The 25,545-nt window shown below is 40.5% G+C and overlaps 1 protein-coding gene across 1 annotated transcript in view; it reads right to left on the minus strand.

The window, feature by feature from the left end:
* Positions 1-25,545, minus strand: part of LOC109969842 (regulating synaptic membrane exocytosis protein 1-like) — a 113,719-nt gene that overhangs the window by 82,920 nt on the left and 5,254 nt on the right. The window contains exon 3 of the mRNA XM_020617025.1: positions 10,194-10,404. Within this exon, the coding sequence (XP_020472681.1) occupies positions 10,194-10,404 (211 nt within the window). The remainder of the gene's footprint in view (positions 1-10,193; positions 10,405-25,545) is intronic.

Here is a 25,545-nt window from a genome sequence, read left to right on the forward strand (position 1 = left end):
CATTCCCCTGGAGGAGCTGGAGGAAGTGTCTGGAGAAAGGGAAGTCTGGGCATCTTTGCTTAGACTGCTGCCCCCGTGACCCGGTTCTGGATAAGCAGAGGAAAATGGAAGGATGGATGGATGGATCTGCAGAGCTTCTGATTCATAATCAGTAGTTGTTGGCTGCTGGGAGGCTATGGCACCAACACTTTCTAACAACAAATAGGCTGCTGTTCACCTTTCTGTCAGACTCCACATATTATTTTGTTGATGTGCCACAATTTGCTGTGGCTTAAGGCTGGCACATATGCCGAATTTAAATAGAACAAAAAACAGATTTGACACACACCCATAGGTTTGGTCTGTGCATGTCCTTTGGCTGCACAGGACCAATAACTTTAGCAAGAACATGAACTCCAGCTTTCTCATTTCTTTGTCATTCCCAAATGAAACACAGCAGACATTTTGATGGGAAATAAAGAAAAAAGTAGGTGGGCTTAACTCCGATGGTAGTGGTTTTGTGTATAAGGAATTCAGAATCAGAGAGTACACTGACTGGCAAACATGGCTTTAATAATGACAGGGGTGCAGGAAACTAAAATAACACAGTGAAAAACTCTGCTAAGTCCAACAAAGCAGGTATGAGGCTGACTAGGAAGCATAATTATACAAACATTAACTCAGGAGAGGTGACTGGTTCTGAAACAACTCAATAACACAAGAAAAGGAAATTGAGTGAGGACCATATACAAATAACACAGCTAACTAAGGTAAGTGCAAAGATCCAGACATGATGCAGACTGAGAGAGGACAAATAATCTGATCGAGGGAGCAGCGAGTACATAAGACATGTAAGAGGCTATTACAGACAACTGACCAGATTTCAGGGAAAGTGAACGTCCAAACACAGCAAAGAGGGCAAACAGAAAACAGGCACTTGAGAGTCTTTCAAGAACATCCTCAGTCAATGATCTAGCAGAGTGACCATGTCATGTCCCGCCTCCTGTGCGCACTACCCAGCCAGCCATCCCACCCCACTCCACCCTCCACGCCTAAACCAAACTGAATAATTCCATCCCATTCCATGGACTACCTACTCTCTGTTGTGTGCTACATGTGAAAGGTCGACTCTGACAAAGTCCAGGTGTGATTCCACAGATATAGTCTGGAGTTCATGTGTGAAATTGGCTAAAGAGAGAGAGTGAACATAGAGAAAGTAACACCTAACACTCTTCTCTAATCTCCAATGAGAGGATGAATCAAGACTTCAAAAACAACCCTTTCTGTCTTCCGTACAACAACACACACTTCTCTTTCCACTAGAGCTCAGCCATCACTGCAGATAATGAGCACTGAATAGCATTACTGTAGGTCAACACACCAGCCTGCCTGCACCAGACACTGTAGTGTATTATGCCTAAAACTTAATCTCTCTAACATTTCCTTTCAAAATTGTTCTGTGAAAAGCATGGCAGTACACTCTTCACACTTCATTCACTATACAGTGAATACACTAGATGGACAAGATTTTATTAGTGAATACATATACAGGCTGCCAATTTTCTGTGTATATACAGAGCTAAAGTGAAACCAGCTAGTTTAAATAATGCAAATCAATAAAAACCCAGCCTAAAAGCATACCCTTTCACAGTACCATATGCCATGCGATTAACTCCATATGTCTTGATAATGATGATCATTTCTCACAAAGCAGTGGTAATTGGCTGCAAGTTGTTCACTCATGGCTGTAGCAGGACAGGAGTAACCAAGTGAGGTAAATGTGCTTAAGATAGCAGAAATGACAAGTAAACTATTGTAAACATAACATTAGAAGAGAGCATGAGTGAATATACTAAATACACCAGTGAACTAGTAAAAGTGGAAACAGCCATTTTTTTTGCATTCTAATAAATCAATAATTATCTTCTGTTTAATGTCAAACTCACAATGGGTTCTAATTCTAAAACAAAGAACCAAGTGCAGTAGCACATATTCATTTATCTAACACTGCATGTAACAACAGCTGGCCAATGTCAAATTGTGATTTCAAGACTGTCCCTCTCTTGGAAGAGCCCTGTTATCCATTAGTTTCTCTGGACTGAATAACAGTAGAAATGCACAAATAAATTAAAGCTCTTAGTTTCTCTGGACTGAATCATAGTAGACAGCAGCCACTGTGGCTAAGACAAAAATAATACCTTGGGTGTACTGGCCACTCCTGGAATTGCAGATCACATTACTCTTACTGGCCCAAAAATACTTTTTCACATATGCAGGACTCATGTCAAAAGAAACATTTTTAAAACCATGACAAAATTTCTTTGACCATCTCAAACACTCCAGAATGACTTGTTTTATCATCAATTTTGCCCAAACCTTTGGAGGGTGGAGGGCATAATATCTGTTTGCAAGATGGTGCCGCTGTACCTGGCCTGCCGCTTGTTCCTCCTATGCTTGTTTTGTTTTGTTATATTTTATGCTGCCTCTGTTTTCTCTGTGCTGGTATATGATCGCCTGACTCTTTTAGAAATATGTAACTCAATGTAACTCCGCTGGTGTCCATACCTCCTTTCCTTTGATGCTCTGCTGGCCCTTTCCCGAGCAGATTTCGTCAGAGGCGTGCTGGCCTCTCTCAGGATAAGTCAAGCCCGCTTCACTTTGGTCTCTTTAATGCAAGATCACTTAACAATAAAACGTTTGTCCTTAATGACTTTATCTCTACGTACGATCTGGATATGTTTCTTATCACTGAAACCTGGCTGAAACAAGGAGATAATAGTCTTTTTTCTGAGCTCCTTCTGGCTGATTACTTGTTTTTCAACACCCTGCGCCTTGCTGGTAGAGGTGGCAGCTTGGCATCTGTTTTTAAGCCGACCCTAAAATGTCGCCTTCTCCCCTCCAAGGCCTACTCCAGGTTTGAGTTACAAACCTTTATTGTAACACTTCACTGTCCTATTTTATGTGCAGTTATATATCGTCCTCCTAAATCCAAGGATTTCATAAACGAATTTGGGGAACTCTTAGCAGCGCTTATTCCACAGTCTGACAGTTTGCTGATTTGTGGAGATTTTAATTTGTGGAGATTTTAACATTAACTGCTCCTTTGACCAGCTGGCGAATGATTTTAACTCATTGTTGAACTCCTTTGATCTTACCCAGTCAATACTATGCCCCACTCATCAACGTGGGGGCACACTGGACCTTGTTATCTCACGAGGCCTGTCTGTCTGCATTGGGGATGTATCAAAGTTGGCCATCTCTGACCACTTCTTCATCCATTTTGAAGTCCTGGTGCCATCAAGTGCATCCCGACCCATGGCCCTACACCAGCGTCGCAGGATTATTACACCCTTAACGGCTCCCAACTTTGCTGCTGCTTTTTTGGCCTCCAATTTCTACTCATCTGAAGCTCTTAAACCTCCTACATGCCCCGACGTCTTTCTCTCTTCATTTGACTGACTTTCAATAGATCACAGCGAGGGAGCTGCTCTGCTACGTACAAAACCATCATTTGGTCGCGCCCCAGCCCTGTCATGAACAGCTCTGCTCTGCTCACATTGCTGGCTATCTGGGACCAACCGAAGATCCGCACTGCTATGGTATCGTTACGTCTAGGCAGGATTCTGACTTAGAGGCATTCAGTCATAATCCCACAGATGGTAGCTTCGCACCATTGACTCCTCAGCCAAGCACATACACCAAATGTCTGAACCTGTGGTTTTTCTTGTACTGAGCAGGATTACTATTGCAACAAATGTGTGCTGCAGTTAAAGTCTGCCTCCTCCCCCCTGGATCCTGTCCCAGCCAGGATAATTAAGGAGGTTATTGACACTATTGGTCCCTCTCTGGTCACATTTATAAATCACTGCCTAAGGCTGGGCACGGTCCCCATTACCCTTAAGCATGCTATAGTGAGACCGCTCCTCAAGAAGCCTAACCTTGATCCCTCTTTTCCATCTAATTTCCACCCAATTTCCCTTTTGCCTTTTCTATCTAAGGTTATGGAAAAAATCGTCCTTACCCAATTGTAGTCCCATCTGGATCGTCTCGATGCTGTTGATAAGTTTCAATCAGGCTTTAGGCCACGTCATAGCACCTGAGTCTGCATCACTGAAGGTCCATAATGACGTTACTATGACCCTTGTTGCCAAGCGGCCCGTTATTCTAGTTCTTCTAGATTTATCGGCAGCCTTTGACACCGTTAACCATGCAGTTTTGCTCTCCCAGTTGGAACACCGTGTTGGCCTGAGAGGCACAGTTCTAAAGTGGTTTACCCCCTCCTGACCAATAGAACCTTTTCTGTCATGATCGGCAATTTCTCTTCCATCATAGCCCCTCTCACCTCAGGCATTCCTCAAGGCTCGATTCTGGCCCCGCTACTTTTTTCTTTATATATGTCACCACTTGGTTCAGTCATATCAAGGCATAATGTTCATTTCCATTTTTATGCGGATGACGTTCAGATTTATGTGCCGTTGATACTAGGCGATTCTAATGCACTTACCTCACTGCAAAATTGTATCCATGGCATTAAACTTTGGCTATCGCAGAATTTCCTCCACTTAAATGAGAGTAAGACGGAATACATAGTCTTTAGTCCCGATTCAGCTGCTGTTGTACCTAGTCTAGGTGCTTTAGTGTTAGCACCTTCATTCACTGACACCGTGAAAAACCTTGGAGTGACATTTGACAGCGGTCTTAATTTTGATAAGCAGATCTGTGGTTAAAACCAGCTTTTTTCACCTGAGACTCTTAACAAAGGTGAAGCCCTTCTTATTGCGCCCAGATTTAAAAAAAAGCTATCCATGCTTTCATCACCTCGCAGCTGGACTACTGTAATGCCCTCTATGTCGGAATCTCTCAATCGCTTCTTCGGAAGCTTCAGCTGGTTCAGAACGCTGTGGCTTGACTATTGTCGAACACCCTCAGGTACGCCCACATCACCCCTGTGCTTCACTCGCTAAACTGGTTGCCAATACAGTTTAGAGTTGACTTCAAGGGGCTACTATTTGTATTTAAGTCCATGAATGGCTTCGCTCCTCCATACCTGTTGGATCTTCTCTCTGTCTATGCTCCGCGCAGAGCGCTGCGCTCCTCAGAGCATCTGTCCTTGGTTGTCCCTCGGTCTCGATACAAAAAATAGGGCGATCGTTCTTTTGCCATGTATGGCCCCAGGCACTGGAAGTCCCTACCACCAGAGCTATGGTCCATAACTGAGCTAGCGGCTTTTAAGTCAAATCTAAAAACCCACCTTTTGAGAAGGCCTTTGGTGCTTAACCTGTTCCAGTCTTGCCCCATCTTTTAACTCGTTGTTTTACACTGTTTGTATCCTGATATGGAGTTTTTTTTTTACTCCTTCTGTTTTTAAAATCTGTGTTTTATTCTGTTTAGGTTTTATTGTTTTAGTAGTGTTTTCCATTAGCATACACATGTTCTGCTTTGAAGCACTATGTGCTCCTTTGGAGTTGTAAAGTGCTATATAAATAATAATAATAATAATAGTTTATTATTATTATTATAAACCTAATAAAATTTTATGGCGATAGCAGGAAGTCAGCCAGCTTAGCCAGAGAGGTACAGTAATGTAAATACTCTAGGTTTAAAAAAATGGGCAAGCCCAAGGGAGCCAGATAAATGCTGCAGAAAGAATGGGGTGCCATGTTGGTCTCCAGTTCAATTAATGCGTCCATTAGTAGAATAAACAAAGAAGTGAAGCACCAGTATATTCATGGACACACTGTTTGACTAAGATTAAGCTTTAGCAAGGGAGTAAGACTTCTATGTACAGCACACCAAAGCAAGTATCATCAAAGTGCTGGTTTGGCAGCCGCTGTGGAGGAAGCCAGCCAAAAGGTTCTAAACCTGACACAATCACACAAGCAGGTGTTACAGACATGTCTCCTCTTTCAGCAGCATCATGTCAGTTGATTCTGCCTAACTCTTGTGTAACCAGGCTACATTACTATGAGAAAGTTATTTTTGCAGCAGTGGAACACGAACACGCAAAACCCAAGGAACACACCAGTTAGGATTGTCATACTTTCAGACAACCCAGCATCCATCTGCCTGGCAAATGTACTGCCACTGTGCTCATCATGCTATGGCAAGACAAACTATGCTTGGTTATATTTATGGCTGGGGTGGGGAGAGGGTTATGGGGCCCAGGCACAAGTAACTAATTACAACAATAGTTGTATTTTAAGTGTGGAAACATGAAAGAGGTGTGTGGAAACTGGTTCGTTAATTTCATAAAGTTTCCTCAGGCCAGACTCATTAAAATAAATTTGAACTAGTTAAAATGACTAACTACACTGCAAACCAGAGTCTATAGGTCAAGTAATAACTAATAGATGTTGAACAACAGTTACTTTTACTGCAATACAGATAAGAGAGAAGATTTCAGAGGAGATGGGCTGTATGACCATTGAACCAACTGATGCAGAATGAGGGGGATTTTCTGTGCTTGTCCAGCCACCGAGAGACATGAACAAGGAAATGTGATGCAACCAATCGCAGTTGTTGTCTGCATCACCATGACGTGTAATTACATTTCTGAGGGTGCACGCATCAGAGGGACCTGCAGCTGAAATTTAACATCAGGAAACAGCAGTTTAAAATTTGTGACCCTACTGTCAACATGACAACTGTTAGTCATGTGAGATCTCGTCAGAGTTAAGAACATGTTTTAGGAAGTAGAGGATGTTTGTAAATTGCATCGCTTGCAACAAGACAATGTGAGAGACTTGTAAAGACTTTCAGGCCACGTTTTGCTTCAGTTACAGTCTCTTCACTGTGTTCTACACTCTCCCTTGGTCCACACACGTGATACAGGCACCAGGTTCTTGTAAGTGGCCATGTATTCAGATTAACACTTCTGTGGCTGTGCTCTTCTACATCATCAGGGTTTTTAAATATGCTGCTAAACTGAAAAATTGTGGTGCCACAATATTTTTCACATCAGACAGTAATTTGCAACAGGTTTAGTAAATATCCCTCATCGACAGAAAGACTGACGCATACAGTTCACAGTACATACATTCACACACTTGCATCCTGTCTGAATTGCTTAGGATGGATTGTCTTAAAGGTCCACAGGCAGAGTCACTTAGTCCAAAAACAAAACCCAAGCACTCACCACTAATCCCAGTTTACATTGGCTGAAATTTCTGAATCACTCTTCAACTGTCTTTTGTAACTCATAAAGGTCCCTATAACCTCTGACATCAGACTGCTTAGCTGTGGTGGCTATAGTGTCTCAGTGTCTGAAGAAAGACTTACTGTAAACTGTTCTTACTGGAGTATTCTGATAACTCTGAGATAACTGTCCTCATTGCATAGGCTGGTGGAATAAACCACATTCTGCATTGTTTTTATGTCCAAATTTCCAAAATACAGACAATTCTAAAGCTCACACACAACAAAAATATTAAAACTAGTTCTTGCAATACAAAAGTCTATGCATTGGCCCAATGTAGGGTGTCTCGCAACCCACTGAAATCACTGTGCCTGGCTGTTGTTAGCCTAGCAATAGTGGCAGCATGAAATTCCCCCTAAACCACAGATTGTTATTTTGCTGGTTTACAGTCAAAACAAATAAGACGCAAGTTGTTAATCAGTGAGCTTTAAAGGTGTTTGTAGGTGTATTTTGAACTTACAGAGTCAGACCAGTCCTGCACCCCATCGAATGGTTAAATTATGCTAGGCTAATCATCACTTTACTGCAGCTCTATACTGGAGCACCTGCGTGCTACACACAGACACAAGAGCGGTATCAATCTTCTCATCTACTGTAACTTTCAGAAGCAAAGCAAATGAGTGTTTTTCATGAAATCTGTATTTAATTGACTAGACAAACAACCGCTGCTGTGATTTTCAAGTAATGACTGTCAGATGTCCAGATTGTATTGTTTTTTAATGGTTTTTTAAATAATTTTTCTTCATTAGTTATTCCAACATTCCCTACTACTGCTCTACACAGTTTTCAGAAAAGTAACATAACAAAAGCCATACTGCTACCATAGCAATTGCCAAAATATGATATTAAGGAATAAATAAATGCAAATACTGCAAGTCTAACTATGTGTAGAGGCTTTGTTGAGGATATCTTGTTTGTGTGTGTGTGTGTGTGATGCAAGTGCGTGTGTGTTTACATGTGCAACAACATTCTTCCACTGATTGCAGCTGCTGCCCACCCCAACACACCACCCAGGACCACACAGCTCTCCCCATGTCAGACAGTAACTAATTAGGATGTAGTTTTGAGTCTGTGTGTGCGTTTGTGATGTCATTAAATGCCAAACTGGTGATGTAGGAGAGGGGACATCACTTATTTCAGAAAGGGATTTGCCCCTAACACCAACACCAACACACACACACACATCCACACCCTGCTGAGTGTGTATAGGGCACCTCCGGACCCCTGGGAGACCACCCCCTCTGTCTACAGCTCAGTCTAATGCCCAATTAACCTTTACTAGCTCCTGCCTGGGTCATACACACACATATGTAGGCACAGATCGCATTCACACACTTGGGTGGATGCATGAACACCTGGTAACAGACATACAGTAGATCTCATATACAGTACAAATGCAAAGAATACTATATAGGCACACACAGCCTGGAACATGGAGAGAATCATTTAAGAATGCTCTTCATAGACTATAGCTCAGCATTTAACACAATCATCCTGAACATATTAACTAACAAACTGTCAGTGTTAGGTCTCTCAACTGATATCTATGCTCAAGTCAAGGACTTCTTCACATATTGTACATGGACTGTCATGATTGGTCACCACCTTTGTTCTACCCTCACACTCAGTACCGGCTCCCCTCAAGGTTGTATACTGAGTGTAGTACTATATTCAGTATATACGTATGAATGTACTCCAACCCATCCTGCATCATTAAATTCATGGACAACACTACTGTGGTCGAACTCAGGAGGAGTCAGACTAGTTAGCTTATAGAGATGAAGTCCATAAACCCAGAGTGTGGTGTTCTGCAAATCATGTGACACTGTACACCAAGAAAACAAGGAAATTATTATGGACTTCAGGAAGCACAATGCAGACCCTCCCCCCACTACTCACAAATGGGGACTGTGATGAGAAAGGTCCACATATTTAAATTCCTTGGCACCTTCATCTCTGACAACTTCTTGTGGATTGCTAACACACAGCTGTGGTCAAAAAGGCACAGCAGCGTATGCACTTTCTGAGAACACAAAAAAAATTATCTAGCTGCCCGCCTCCCTCCCTGGAAGACGTAGCCAATAACTGCTACCTCTCCAGAGCACCAACATTTTAGAAGATTGTTCACACCTTGGTCATTATCTGTTTCACCTACTGCCCTCTGGATGGCACCTCAGGCCCCTTTTTGTTCAAACTCAAAAACTAAAATCATTATACAAGCAGTATACAGTATAAGACACGTATTATGTTGTAATGTATGGTTATTTATCTGTGTATTATCACATATTTATTTATTTGTTTGTTTGATTGGATGGTTGGTTTTCTGTATGTTAATGACGAGGATGTAAAACAGCATTAGTCAAAGGACTGTGATATTTCAGCTCAATTACTTTTACCTGGCTAGTGGTGTAACCTGCTAATCAATGGTGCTTTGCATGGAGGTTAATACCACCTATGTACATACAGTAAAGCAAATTAAAATATATATATATATACATGGAGAGTTGTATAAATGTAAAAATATGTTAAAGAAATATTTAGTCATTTTTCAGGTACTTATAAATTGTATTAAAATAATTTGCTTCTGTTTTCATTTCCATTTTTAATTTATGTAATTACTTTTAATTACAGCATTTATTTATATATTATATTTTATTTAGTAATTTGTGCTCTTCATACATATCCATACTGTAAATACCTCAGAAGTCAAAGTTTTTTTTTAATAAATTGTTTTCATCCTTAGAATTTCAGTGACAAGGAAAATTTTCCAGTAGCACTGGTCTAGTGGCTCATGATGGACTGATCCCTTACCAACATTTAAGTGGTTTTTCCTTTAATTTGTCACCTACTGATGTTTTCATTATTTTGTCCACCCCATTTGTATCAGTGAGGGCACAACTTAATAAGTGTTATGGCATTATTACATTGCATTAGGCTGTCTGGCAGAAATGCAGCTTTCAGTTATCAGTGGTTTTTACAGGACATGATTTGAGAAAAGATCCATAAGAAATTGTTTTACCATGTTGGATCGCAGGGAGACTCGCCCCCCACAGCGGGCGCAGAACTTAGTCTGGCAATACGAGCACAGGTTTCCACAGCCATCTGCGAACTTGGTCTTGTGGCAGATGCCACAAGTTGGAGCATCGTCCCGGTGAACAGCCGAGCCTGCCGCAGCCGTGGCCTGCCGAATTACTGTCTCCCTGTAGCTGGACAACTGCTGCTGGATGCCTCTGGAAAAAAGAAAACAGGATGAAAACACAAAGGCTTTTGCATCTGTGAAGGTTGATGATGTTACAAATCAGTGTGTAATGACAAAGATATGTGGTGGAAACATACAAGCTGCATCTAAAGTGCTTGCTGGAACTGAATCACCCCCACTTTCAGAACTGAATTGCATCCAGCAATTTTTATAATTCTGTGAAACCAACAAATCAAAGGAATGCTACATGAAGCTCCATCTAGAGGGGGAAACTGAGCAGGCCAGGGCTGACCTGGCCAGACTGGCCATCATCACAAAACAGAGGGAGGAAGCTGCCAAGAAGAGAGAACAACTCAGGAGAGAAAAGGAAGCTAAAGAAGCCAAAGCAAAGCACTAGTCCTCCATCCGAAAGATTCTTCATGCACTTCAGTCTTAGAGAGATGGTGAAAGAAGGAGATCTGGAAGAGAGCATGGAGAGGGACCAAGACAAGTGGCGTCAGATCAGGGATGCTGCTGGGCTCCTGTTCCTCATTTTATGGGCATGGGTCTTCCACCACAGCGTGGTCATGACAGGGAAACTGGGTGGAGCAAAGTGAGATGAAGAGGAGTGCAACCTTTGGGATGCCTCTAGTTGTCATGTAAATACCTCTGCAGGAGACATCTGCAGGTTTTCCAAGTCCTTCATTGCCTCTTTACTCTACCCCACCCACCACGGATTTAATTCCAAAGCCGCTAAAGTTACTTCCATCCCTTGTGATTCTTGCATTTTACAAAGATTGAACGAGGAAATGCAATGCAGTCAATCACAGTTGTTGTTGTCTGCATCGCTACAATGTGCAGTTACATTTCTGGAGACGTGCACATCAGGCTAAGGGGCAGGGTCCAAAGCTATACATTACCTATGCCGTAGGTACAGTGTAGAATTAACACGGAACCATAAATCAAGCTTGACTGGTGCCGCCAGAATGGATGAAGTCTGGGGATCAAGAAAGTCATTGCAGTTCCTTGTCTGGAGACCTTTTGTAACAAATTTCATGACAGTCTGTCTAATAAACATTTCACCTAAAACCACAAATGTCAACCTCACTGTGATGCTAAAGGTAAAGTTGGAGATCACCAAAGTTATTGGGATTCATCCTCTACCAACCATGGAAATTTGTAGAAAATGTTACTGTAATCAGTATAAGCAATATAAAGACAAAATGAAATGAACATGTCTGGCATGAGTTTTTAACTTTTGTTAAAAATAAGAAAATAAACCATGAGTTCATCATTTTCAAGATTGTGAATGATTAAATATTACTCAAGGGTAGTACGATACAATAAAAACTAGACAGGAATTGCAATAATTTTATTACAGAAAAAAATAAATAAAAGGCAGAAGTGAACTGAAATCATAAAGTGAATCATCACATTAAGTCTAGTCAATATTACTGTTGTCCGTACTGCTTGGGTGTTTTGGTATAAGCACATTTTTGTGTTTGCTGCTGTTTCAAGCTGCTTTGTAAACACACAAAACCTTTTAAGTCAATATGAGAAAGAAAGGGGAACAGTACTGATTTTATCCAAAGCATTACAGAATGTTGATTAATTACTTTTCACACTGAGGAAAAAGCAAAAAGATGAGGAACAGACCAAAGAGGGAAAGAACTGATGGGCTGAGAACCATAAGAGGAGGAGATACATTCTATACTGTGTATTTTTAGTTTGTGATGTCAGAGTAGTTATCTTAACTTTCACTAGAGCAGGCAGATCAGTTGAAATCACTGATTTACAGCAGGGCTTGAGGATGGTCGGCCAGAGAACAAACTCAGATCCCATACATAACTTACTCTGTGCATGTTTGCATATCTATACAAAAAATAACCAGCAACATTGCAGTGATAAACATCCACTACAGTGTAAAGAAGAAGGAAAGGAGACAGGAAAAAGTAGATTACTTGACATTACTACCTAACTATAATAAGAGATAACATGATCCACTATTACTGTACAAACCCAGGGAGCATTAGGGCTTCGAATTGGCATAAAAACTCCAACCAAACTAAATTGTACATAATCACAAAGAAAACTACCTAACTTATTGGACTGTTATGACCAAAACAATGCAACAAAAATTTTATTTGACACTACTTGGTCGGGAGACGCACCCCATATCTCATCATAGCTGATAAAAATAAAACACTGATTTTGTTGTTTCAGACTCAGCCTGATCACCTCTCAAAAGAGATTAAATTTCCTTACATGTTGGAAGAAAGCAGCAAAGGTTATTTTGATTCCAAAATATGCACGTTTGCCACAGATCTATTTTGTGTTAGTGTATATTGTGTTCTGCAAAACTGTTTTGTTTACAGTATTGCCACCACAAAATTATTTTTCTCTTCTGTTTCCTTGTAATAATTGAATTGTATATTATTTAGCTTTGGCAATAATATAATAATGTATTCATTCTAGTAAAGAGTAAGAGTAAAAATGAAGTGATGTTACAAGAGGAGGGGAGAGAGTGTGAAAATGGAAGAGAGGAGAAGAGACAAGAGGAAACAAGAAGGGGAGAGTTTCATTAGCGTTTGTAGATGACAGATGACAACCCTGTGGCAAAGTTAAACTTCTCCTTTAACATTTTTTCTCTTACCAAGTCATCAATAGAAAATAATATATGAAATACAAAAGAGTTTGAAACTAACAATGGAAAAGGCATTTAAATGTAACAAATACTTCTGAATTCCATATCTCAAATACCAAACACTGAAGACTGATTCACTTTTCAAAACTTACTGCTGAAAATTATAAAAATAAAATAAAAATTAGAAAGAAATTCACATACTGGATTAAAAGATGAAAATGAGCTTTGACCTTCTCACAGTATGCCTCTGCTCAGTCTGCAAGTAACCTGCTATGATATTAATAGCACTGTATATAATGTTTGCAGCCCTGCGATGGACCAGCGACCTGTCCAGGGTGTACAGGTCACCAGCTGGCTGGAGCCAAAGATTGGCTCCAGCCCCCCTGCGACCCCATTCGGGAATTAGGAAGTATAGAAAATGAGATGAGATGAGATAATTTGTTTGCTGTGGCTGCAGTACAGTACTTACACACTAGCAGTCAGTGATGCAGCCTCCTCCTCCATCAGCTCAGCCATTAAAAACTACAAATCCCAGCAGTGGAGGGCAGAGAAAAGGAAGTACAACATCCAGTCATTTCATAGAGGCTACAACACTGCTCCTTTTGGTGTAATAGGACTCTTCCTCTAAATACACCATCAAGAAAACCCTTTAGAGGACTCAGTGGCTGCAGCACAGCCTGCCCCTGGAAATGTTGACACCTCCCAACAGAAACATACACAAACACACGTCACCCCATCTCTTCGCTTGTAATCTCTGCAAAAAAATCGCATTGACATATATACATTTGCACTACTCATGTAAACCCACCACTGATGGCATTAAGTAGACACACACACACACTTCCTGGAAACAATAGCCAAAGGTCACAGAGAGATCACCTGCTGCTGCAGCACTGCAGGATTTGCTTCCTGAGCCATGGTTCTCACTGTGTTTGTCCCAAATTGTGGCTCCATTCACAGCCTAACCAAAATAAAATATAGTCTGGATATACATGTACTGTATAGAACCATAATGATTGATAATGTTTATTGTAGAGCTGATCAATAATACACTGGTTGTCAATGGCAAGTCTTTAAAGTCAGTTTAGTCTGATTCAACATGAACAGGAGGAGCAATTTTTGGTTTTATTGTGATTATAGGCATTTTATTTGTTTATCAGAACCATTATTGTAGATGATAGGTGGCTCAAATCCAAAATAGCCTTTATGGGTATTAGGCTTAATAAATTCATATTGGCTGGATGTACTGTAACTACTCAGTATTAAATGGATAGAGGGACTTGGTGCATTGCCTCATTCTTACGACGTCTCTTTTACCTCTTCTTACTGTCATTCTCTCACAGGGTTCACCAGGTTCTTTGATTATTTTATAACTTCTGTTTCTGCTTTTGTTTATGACTTTTTTTTTTCATTTTCCAGTTCCATTCCCTTTCACATCATTTTATTTTATCTTACTTATCAGAATGATTTCAATTTGTTCATGTTAATGATGAATCTTCCACACAGACTGAAGTTAGTCACAACGTTCCACAGGGCTCTGTGTTAGGTCCAATTCGCTTCACTTTATACATGCTCCCTTTAGGCAATATTATCAGGAAGCACAGCAGAAATTTCCATTGCTATGCAGATGATACACAGTTATATTTGTCTATGAAGCCAAATGAATCAGATCAGCTGGTCAAAAGTGAAGCATGTCTTAAAGACATAAGGGCCTGGATGACCTGTAACTTCTTACTTCTAAACTCTGACAAAACTGAAGTCATTGTGCTTGGGCCTGAAAATGTTAGAAATCTACCGTCTAATCATATAGTTACTTTAGCTGACATAGCTCTCGCCTCCAGTACTACTGTGAGGAACCTTGGAGTCATTTTTTGACCAGGATATGTCCTTTAAATCACACATAAACCAAGTCTCTAGAACTGCCTTCTTTCACCTGCGCAATATTGCGAAAATCAGGAGCATCCTGTCTCAAAGTGATGCTGAAAAACTGGTCCATGCATTTGTTACTTCCAGGCTGGACTACTGTAACTCTTTACTATCAGGATGTCACAATAATTCCCTAAAAAGCCTCCAGTTAATCCAAAATGCTGCAGCCAGAGTACTGACAGGAACTAGCAAGAGAGAAACCAATCAGAATAGGACAAAATGCAAGTATTCCTAGGGACAATCATTAATCATTCAAAAGATTAAACATAATACTTTCTTTTTTAATAAAACTCATAGTTAGGGCTAGCTCAGGTGACCCTGAGCCTTGCCTTAGTTATGCTGCTATAGGCCTAGGCTGCTGGGGGTCCCATGGTGCTCCGAGTTTCTCTCCTCTCCTCTTTCTCCATGCATCTATATGGCAGCATTACTTGCCATTAACTTTGTGTCTCCTCTCTCCCATAGTGTCCTCTCTCTCTCCCTGTACCTTTCTGCAGGTTGCCCTGAATCTGGAGCTCTATGTTTCTGATAAGCAGTCACCAGCCACATCAACTTGACCAGTGTTTGATTGTTTGTTGTGTCTTGTTGCTTTTCTTATTTTCTCTCTCCTCTATCCACTCACCCCAACCGGTCGAGGCAGAAGGCCGCCCACCAAGAGCCGGGGTCTGTCGGAGGTTTCTTCCATTAAACAAAGTTTTTCCTCCCCACTGTCACCAAGTGCTTGCTCAAGGGGGATTTGTTGGATTTTCTCTCTGTAATAATAGATATAACAGGTAGGTCTAGACCTTACTTTGTAAAGTGTCCTGAAATGACTTTTGTTATGATGTGGCGCTATACAAATAAAATTTGATTTGATTTGATTTGATTTGATCTGGTTCAACTTTTGCTGCAGGTAAACACGCTGAGTTGACCAATCATGTATGGGGGACAGTCACAACATGGACACCACCTTGTCAGCATGAGTATTCATTGCATGAACACATGGGATGTTCCTCTCCGCAAAGGCCCAACATGTCAACATTTCAACTTGAAAATGTTCATGTACAGACTTTCAATTCAGGGATTCTCAGTAAAAATTCAGTTTTAATAACTCCATCCATCCATTATCTATACCGCTTATTCCTGAATAGGAACCAATTGGTTGGAGCGAATCCCAGCTGACATTGGGTGAGAGGAGGGGTACACCCTGCACAGGTTGCCAGTCTATCACAGGGCTGACATGTAGACAAACAACCACACACACTCACACTCACTCCTACAGGCAATTTAGAGTTGCCAATCAGCCTAAGCTGCATGTCTTTGGACTGTGGGAGGAAGCTGGAGTACCTGGAGAGAATGCTTTCCAAAATGGTTTTGGACCTCTCTCTCCCAGTGATTGGATCCTCAATCAAAGTTTCAGTTTATGTAAGTTTCAGTTAAACAGCTCCAAAAATTTTAAACCCCTGCTTAATATATAGTAGATGAATCCAAAAATAAGGCAGAAAAATACCTGAGTCTTTCAGTCCATAAGTATCATTACTGCTGCTAAGCCAAATGTTGGCATCAGGTTAGGAGTGGGTGCCAGCATCCCCTCTTTTCCTGTTGTGACTCAGGCCTCTATGGCCAAGTATGAATCACTACTCCAGTTCCTGGATCGATATTCAAAAAGCAGGCAGACATGAATCAAATAACAATGAGTCAGTGTCAGAGAAAATTACTTCACAGCCATTTATAAATTAGACACTCCAACTCTCTCTGTCTCATTTTCATTTTCTCTCCAACACCTATTTTTAAAGTTACTTTAGTTCCTTGTTACTCAGATCTGCTGTGAAATGTTTAAGTGGAGACCTTCACAAGTTTTATTTTGTTCAACACTTTCTTAAATCTGTCTTCCCCCTCAGCATCCTCTCCTTTTCCCCACAACTTCTTCTTACTTGGATCTTTAGTCACCACACATACACACATGCACACAACCAGACACACAAACCCATACACTCCTTTTAAGAGTTATCTATAAGATTGATAGGAACTCATTCACTGTCCTATAATAGGCACGTATTAAAAAGTTTCCTTCCTCTCTTGCTATTTATGAAATTGAATAGAAGATAAAATACATGGCAGAATTAGAAATGGATTTCTAGTTTCTAGCAGCTGCATGGAACTGTGTGTGTGTGTGTGTGTGGCTTTGCTCACACTGTGGGGACCAAAATCATTTTACATACTCAGATTGTGAGGACTAACCCTCCTTAGTTAGAGTAATTCTTCATTAATTCAATGTAATGTCCTCACATCCACAAAGAATGAAAGCAAATGTGTGTGTGTGTGTGTGTGTGTGTGTGTGTGTGTGTGTGTGTGTGTGTGTGTGCAAAAAAAAAAAATGTCTGCATTCCACTGAGCTCCTCCTACACTCACTTTAACACCTTATCTGCAGATAAAAAAGTTTATAACCTTTATAGGCTAACAGAAACGTGGAGCTTGTGAAGCTGGTCATAAATATTGTGTTAGGTTGGATCAAAACAACCTCACATAAAAATATGGTCTTTGCTATGGGTGTAAGCAATATTGCTTCAGTTGCCACATTTTGTATCACCTCTGTTTATGTTACAAACTCCAATTCCAATGAAGTTGGGACATCCATCCATCCATCCATTTTCCTCCGCTTATCTGGGACCGGGTCGCGGGGGCAGCAGTCTAAGCAAAGATGCCCAGACTTCACTCTCTCCAGACACTTCCTCCAGCTCCTCCGGGGGAATGCCGAGGCGTTCCCCGGCCAGCCGAGAGACATCGTCCCTCCAGCGTGTCCTGGGTCTTCCCCGGGGCCTCCTCCCGGTGGGACATGCCCGGAACACCTCCCTAGGAAGGCGCCCAGGAGGCATCCGAAATAGATGCCCGAGCCACCTCAGCTGGCTCCTCTCAATGTGGAGGAGCAGCAGTTCTACTCTGAGCTCCTCCCGGGTGACCGAGCTCCTCACCATATCTCTAAGGGTGCGCCCGGCCACCCTGCGGAGAAAGCTCATTTCGGCCGCCTGTATCCGGGATCTTGCCCTTTCGGTCATGACCCAAAGCTCATGACCATAGGTGAGAGTCGGAACGTAGATTGACCAGTAAATCGAGAGCTTCGCCTTATGGCTCAGCTCCTTCTTCACCACGACGGATCGGTACATCGACCGCATTGCTGCAGAAGCTGCACCGATCTGGAGGTGCTGATTCTCATCCCAGCCGCCTCACACTTGGCTGCAAACCGCCCCAGTGCACGCTGGAGGTCCTGGTTTGATGGAGCCAACAGGACAACGTCATCTGCAAAAAGCAGAGACAAGATCCTGTGGTCCCCAAACCGGACTCCCTCCGGCCCCTGGCTGCGCTTAGAAATTTTGTCCATAAAAATAATGAACAGAACCGGTGACAAAGGGCAGCCCTGCCGGAGTCCAACATGCACTGGAAACAAGTCTGACTTGGGACATTGTGTAAAATGTAAATAAAAACAGAATACAATGACTTGCAAATATTTTTGACCCATATTTAATTGAATACACCACAAAGACAAGATATTTAATGTTCAAACTGATCAACTTTATTGCTTTTTGCAAATATTCACTCATTTTGAATTTGATGCCTGCAACATGTTCCAAAAGAGATGAGACAGGTGCAACAAAAGACTGGGAAAGTTGAGGAATGCTCAAAAAACACCTGTTTGGATTCCACAGGTGAACAAGTTTACTGGAAACAGGTGAGCGCCATGATTGGGTATAAAGGGAGCATCCCAAAAGGCTCAGTTATTCACAAGCAAGGATGGGGCATGGTTTATCACTTTATCAACAACTGCATGAGCAAATAGTCCAACAGTTTACAAACAGTGTTTCACAACATACAATTGCAAGGAATTTAGGTATCATCATCATCTACAGTCCATAATATCGTCAAAAGATTCTGATAACCTGGAGAAATTTCTGCACATAAACGGCAAGGCCATAAACAAACACTGAATGCCTGTGACCTTCAATCCCTCAGACGGCACTGCATTAAAAACAGACATCATTCTGTAAAGGATATTACCACGTGGGCTCAGAAACACTTTGGAAAACCATTGTCAGTTAACACACTTTGTTGCAACATCTACAAGTGCAAGTTAAAACTCTACGATGCAAAACGAAAGCCATACATCAACACCCAGAAATGCCGCCGGCTTCTCTGACATGGGAATCTTTCGTACTTGTTTTGGTCATCATTTTCAAAACTCTACCTGTAAATGTGAAGCTAACCACTAAGCAGTACAACATTATGTCATATTCACCCTGCTTATATGATCTTATGCCCTCCCTGAATTTTGAGAAAATAAAGTTCAAAATGTAGGGGTCATCGCTGAGATTGTATAAATATTACAACTAGGGCTGTAATGAAATATAAGGCATTTTTTGAGGGAACTGAAGTTTTTAGGGATTTTCAAAGGCCATAAAAATACTTTTTAACTTGAGCCCCTCTATAGGATAGGTCCTCAAAATTAAAAATAATATAGGTGTTGTCTCAAGACTCTAATCACTTCACTTTAGTTTTTGTTAGAAGTGAAATTTTAGGAATATATATCTTATGTAATTAAAGTAGTTATATTTGTAAAATAAAACAGATCTAAAGAATGCATATTCTAGCAAAGTTGTGTGTTTTAATTATGAGAATAATCATCTGATATGTTTTTTGTCTATAATATGAGTCTTTTTCTGTTTGCTTCTTCACTGGTGCATATATGTGCTGTGATGTGGCATGGCTGCTCACCATATGGCAGCAGGGACACAGAATCTCTCGCTCTGTGGTTTTCTCTACATATGCCAAGCACTGCTGCTCCTCCTCCATCCCTTCCGCTCCCTCACTTCCATCAGAGTACTCACCGTGCTGAGCTGCTTGGGTGTACTCACACACACACACACACACACACACCCATCCCCCCTTCTATCCCTCCATACTTTTCTAATGCTGTTGCTCACTCTTATTCTTTTCCAGCTTTGAAGTTATGTACAACTGATGAGAGGAGAGACAAGTAATATTAATGTTGTCTGCCATCAGACTGCTCTAGCAATATATTATTTTTTAAAGCATTAGGATTGAAAGTTTTGGTCAGAGAATTTGGATTTTGAGATACACCAACAGAGGGGAAAAAGCAATGATTAACACCAAATCTGAACTGAATGCAGTATGTGATGCTTCTTACCAAACCATCTCCTATACTTTTTTCCTCCTCATTTCCTTCTCTAGTCTTCTCACCTCCCACTTCCTCCTTTGTCTCTCAATATACTTTCCTGACGGCCCCTCCACCTACTCCATCTTTATCCTTGCTCTCTCTCTGGTTCTTGCTCTTTCTCTCTTTCTGCCACTCTCCCGTGCCTTCCATATTATTTTGAAATGATGCTTATCTTTCTGCCAGGTACAGTGTCCGTCTAAATATTTATTGTGATTCTCATCACCACTGTGTTGTCTCTGTCTCTAGTAGAAACATAAAACACCATAAAACAAGGTTTCTGCTAACCAAAAGAAGTTCTGTATTCTCACATCAAACTATTTTTATTCAATGTAAGGTGTGGTGCCAAAACCACAAGACATGAACTAGAAAATGTGTATACAAACAACTTGTAGATCACTTATCTGTTACACTCATTTTTGGACAAATCAAAACAGTAAGGAAAATCTCAGTGAGCCTACTGCCAGAACTTCCTTGTCTTTACCAACAGTCAGTAAGTGTGTTATCTACAGTGGCTCTCAGTCTTTAGGTGTGTGCTGCTTCCTGATGGTCAAGGACTAAAAATCTGCACAAGTTGGTGGAAACAGCCATTAAGTGAGGCCTGTTCAGTCTTAGACATTAGGGTTTGTGGACTTGCTTCCTGTTATGTGCTGTTATTCTGTTGGATTTCCTGTTCTGTGCCATTTCACCTGCCTCAGCTTGCCTCCGGTTCATCATCACCACTCATTGTTTCCACCTGTTGCTTGTTAATCCCCTGGGTTTCCAGCCTTTATATTCTCATCCCTTCCTTCAGTTCCTTCCTGGTTTATCAGGTCACTTACCCTATTGCTCATTTTGGGCCCTTCCTATCCTGAAACAGAACATTAGAAGGTTTTAGCCAGTTGTTAAGTGTGTGCCCAGCTTTAGTTAATCATTTTGAGTTTAGCTTTAAATACTTTAATCATCTCCAAGTTATTTCTTATCTGTTACAACATACAATACATGAGAGTTGGTAGATTTTTGTTTACTTTCATTTATATCAGCATATCATATTAGTGTGCCATGCTCTATTGAGGCCTGAAACACCTGGAAAACTCAAACTATTTGATATATTCTCCGGTACGTAGAATGAATATATTGAGGGAAAATAACACGCTAACAGGAGGGCATTCGCAGGCCCTGTGGTGTTGCTCATACTCTGCTCCTTATCACCGTTCTCAGCTGAGTGGATGTTCAAGAACTGCAGTAACTTCACGATAGCATTCAGCACAACATGGAAACAAACTATGAGGAGTGCTTGGAAACAGCTCTGTAACATGCTGATTATTAAGTGCACACACTAACATACAAACGCACTTGTAATTAGACAAAACTATTTTTGGATCACATTTAAGATGAAGCAGGAAGTGAAGAAGACTAAAATAGAGTGAGAAAGACAGACTTAGAAAAAGGAATGAAACAAAGAGGAAACCAGGCTCCAAAAAATACAAATACAGAACAAAAGATAAAGGAGAAAAAGACAGAGTGTGTGTGGGATGGAGGGAGAGATGTGAGAGAGAGAGAGAGAGAGGGAGAGAGGAGGGACAGATGGAGAGAACACCAGAGCCAACAGCAGAGCTAAGTGGGTAGCGTGCTCCCCAGACTGAGCTCCATATGGCCTGACAGCATCATACAAAATGTTGGAGATTGGTGTATTTCTAGTGGCTAGTGGTGATTGTGGAGACTCATCTGGCTTGAAAGAATCCTCTGCTGAAAAATGCTGCATTCACTGATTTATTGTCATCCATGTCCTTGATCAGTCTCACTGCCTGATAAAGCTCTTAAAGGATGTGTTTGGCTTATTACAACTTTGATCTTATGTTCATAACTTAGACTAATCTTTCCATTGTATATAGTATAGTGTAGGTATGGAAAACTTTGCCTTCGGACAACATGTCTCAAAATCTAATTTTGTTTCAAGCACACTGTAAAACATAAAATCATGGACAGCATATAATAAGCCTGGAGTTCCACTTTGTTTTCTCTTGTAGGTTTGGCTAATCTCTGGGCTTGTTTAAACCCATATGATGATGTGTCTGACTAGTTCCATTCCATTCTATTGTCTATACCACTTATCCTGAAGAGGGTTGTGGGGGCTGGACCCTATCCCAACTTGTATCTGATCAGTATATGGGAAAATTCTCTCACAGACAACTAAAAATATATGAGGTTCAGCCTGTGTCTTATCCAGTCCCTCTAACATACAGAAAAGTAACTGAGAATGTCAGTTCCCTCCCCTGCACCTGCTGGAACAGAGACTCATGGGAACACCAGGATAACAGCCAATCCCTGAAGGAAGTTAGGAAACGACTCCTTGCCAGTCCCAGGACTCACTGAGGCTACGATAGGGCTGCCATTGTCATGGCACCCTGCTATCGGGGGAAACCTGGCCAATCACATTCAGTGAAGTGTAAACATCCTTACACTGCAGTACATCCATGTTACCTTTACAGAAGCACGACGTTCACTGTGCAGACACCAAGTGGCTGGAGGGAGGGAACCAATATATCCTATGTACAAAACGTAATGGCACTTTACTCAAATTTGACTCTAGGCAAGTTAATAAACCCATTTAATCTCATGTTTTTAACTGTATGTGGTCACAATATGTGTTGCATATAGTTTGTAAATGGCCTATTATTAATTCAGAGTATTATGATGATTGTACTGCTATGTTTATGTGATGCTCCCATAGCATGTAATTATAACATTAATACAATCATTTGTCAAATGAGTAAACTACATGTAATGCTAATAATCTAAAATATTGTGCTTTCAGTGGTGGGCCTTCAAGAGAACATATTAAGTGTTGAATGAAAATGCTCATTTAAAATGCATTTAGTAACACAAGGTCATTATTAGTATTGAGGTATAGTAATATTATCATTTGACAATACTGTATGGCAATTAACTACAGCCAAAGGATTACATATACCCACACAACTCCTCCTAAGAGACTTCTACAGCTCCTGGGCTTAATAAAAGTTTAAAAAGCCCAAGAGATGAACACAGTGGTGAAGTTTAAATGAGCCATTTTCTTTTACAGTGCTTTGAGATTGCCAGCAACTCAATCAATGGCTCACCAGAAGTCTGTTCTGTCTCCACTGAGCTGATCAACCTGACAAACAGTCGGCAGTAACTGACTATCAGCAGCCAGGTTTTCCTGCCCACTTTATTTCCTATAGACGTTCCAGTAATTCTGTGAATAAACATTATGTCCTGATACACAGTGAACAGTTGATGTCTGCCACCAAGGAATTCCCTGAGCAATGTATTTTACTTGCTGAAATGAACACAGGAATGACAATTGTTCTTCATTAAGAAATTAATATTAATGAATAGCCTACTGATTAGGTTTATCAAGTTTCAGTTTCAGCTAACAATGTTAAGCTTAGCTGTTTAGTAAATGACCTAGATATTTCACTTAATACCAACTATAACAAGTTCACAAACAGCACACTAGGTGCCACATCCCAAACCAGGCCAGCACAAAACCAGTCATTTTGTTGCCAAAAGGTTGTTTTTACTACTATGAATTTAACCTATATGTGAATTTACAGGTACCCCACACATCTTGGAAAACCTGGAATTTTTTAAACCAGTTTTCCAGTCATGTAAAAGTCAATGAAATAGAGATAAATTGTAAAATGACCTGGAAAACACTTTGTCATCCTAGAGAATAATTTTTACATTATTGTATTTTCCTTTTGCAGATTACTTTTTTTTTAGTTATACTAGCCTCTACAGAGTCCGGTTTTTATTTTTTCACCCTAACCTGTGATATAAAAGAGACTGCAGAGAGAGAGACAAGAAAAACTGCAGAAAATAAAGCTTACACATTTATTGTGGATACTACCACTCATACATTGAGGGACTGAACATCTGCATGTCTGTTTGGGAGAGCGCGGCAGTCATCAATAATCAATGGGTCATAAAGCATCTAAGGACTAGTTATACACATAAAGTATCATCATAGATTAATATATATGATTTAAAAGAAACTTCCACATAAAGGAGTTTGTTAGTCTAGGAGGTGATCTCCATTTGACATCACAGCCTTACCAAAACTGTTCTGGAAATGTCCAGCTACTCATTTCAGCTGTATTAATTAACATGAGTTCTTACTGTCACAGCCCAGGGTGATTGATATAATTCCTACTACTCTGCAACACTATTGACCTGAAAAATCTATTATTGTAGTTTGGTGCAAGGAAAAAGACGGCAGGGAGGAAAACCTTTACTATATTTGTGTGGGTCTGTCATGGAAACATTTATCTAGCTTCTATGGTAAGGAAAGCAGAGCCGAAGTACAGAACAAAGGGAACTATTATAGCCTATTTGCATCATCCATGCTTATAAAACCCTGCTCCACAAATGAGGCATAGTTTGTACAGTTAGGAGGCAGACGTTGCAATAAACAATGTAAATAGCTGCCTTGTCAATAAAGAGAATTGTCCTGTTAGCATCATGTAGCTAGCTAGCTTGGAGAGTAGCTGACACATCCGGTTAACTCTCAGCCAGAGTAATTTGTCTCACTGGGTGTAAACCACCTATTTCACAAGAAAGTGATGATGAACATCACTGTGTTGTTCTACCAGAGCTTGGCTCCCATCTCCACATGTTTGTTTCAATAACCTGCTCAAGGTAAACAATATCTGACCAAAATGAATTAACATATGTCTTCAGTCAACTCAAAACTATTTTTCCAGAAAATGATATAAAGTATGTTAAATACAGTAAGGTTAATCTTAATAATTTGTTGTCTTACATCTGAATTTCGATTAATAAATCCCAGTGTTCCTGTATTGTTCATTTGTTTTGCTAAACTCCTGTAATATTCTACATGAAATAGAGAAGAAGCTGAAGTGAAACATGTCACATACACATGACAGAAGTCGCTCTTTCAGACAAGCAGCTTGGCAGGAGAGCTGAGCAAACTGTGAGACACATGGAGCATCTGAATCCAGATTAAACCAGCACTTCTACCAAGGAGGACCACAACGTCCAGCTGGATCTGTACAGATTGATCATGTCCATATTTACAGTAGATAGTAGTAGGGATGTGTATCATTAGGATTTTATGAATACCGATATTGATATTGATACTGCTTATCGATACCTATACTTATCGATATTCTTATTGATACTACTCTCCATAATTTAGTGCAAAAAATAAAATGTGACATGAAAAATGTGAAAGGATTCAACTCTTTTTGTCATTACATTTTTGCATTTATAATCTGATATTTTAATGGTATTGTTCTGGGTTATTTTTGTTATTTTTTAAAGGAAAAATAAAACTTTTGGAATAGAATTAACATTGCCTACAGTAATTTTCTCATATGTCTGCTACTGTTAATATTCTTGAGAGGCAAAGTGTGACAGTATTGTTTTGGACAAAT

The sequence above is a fragment of the Monopterus albus genome, unplaced genomic scaffold (assembly GCF_001952655.1).
Source record: "Monopterus albus unplaced genomic scaffold, M_albus_1.0 scaffold183.1, whole genome shotgun sequence".
NCBI classification, from domain to species: Eukaryota; Metazoa; Chordata; class Actinopteri; order Synbranchiformes; family Synbranchidae; genus Monopterus; species Monopterus albus.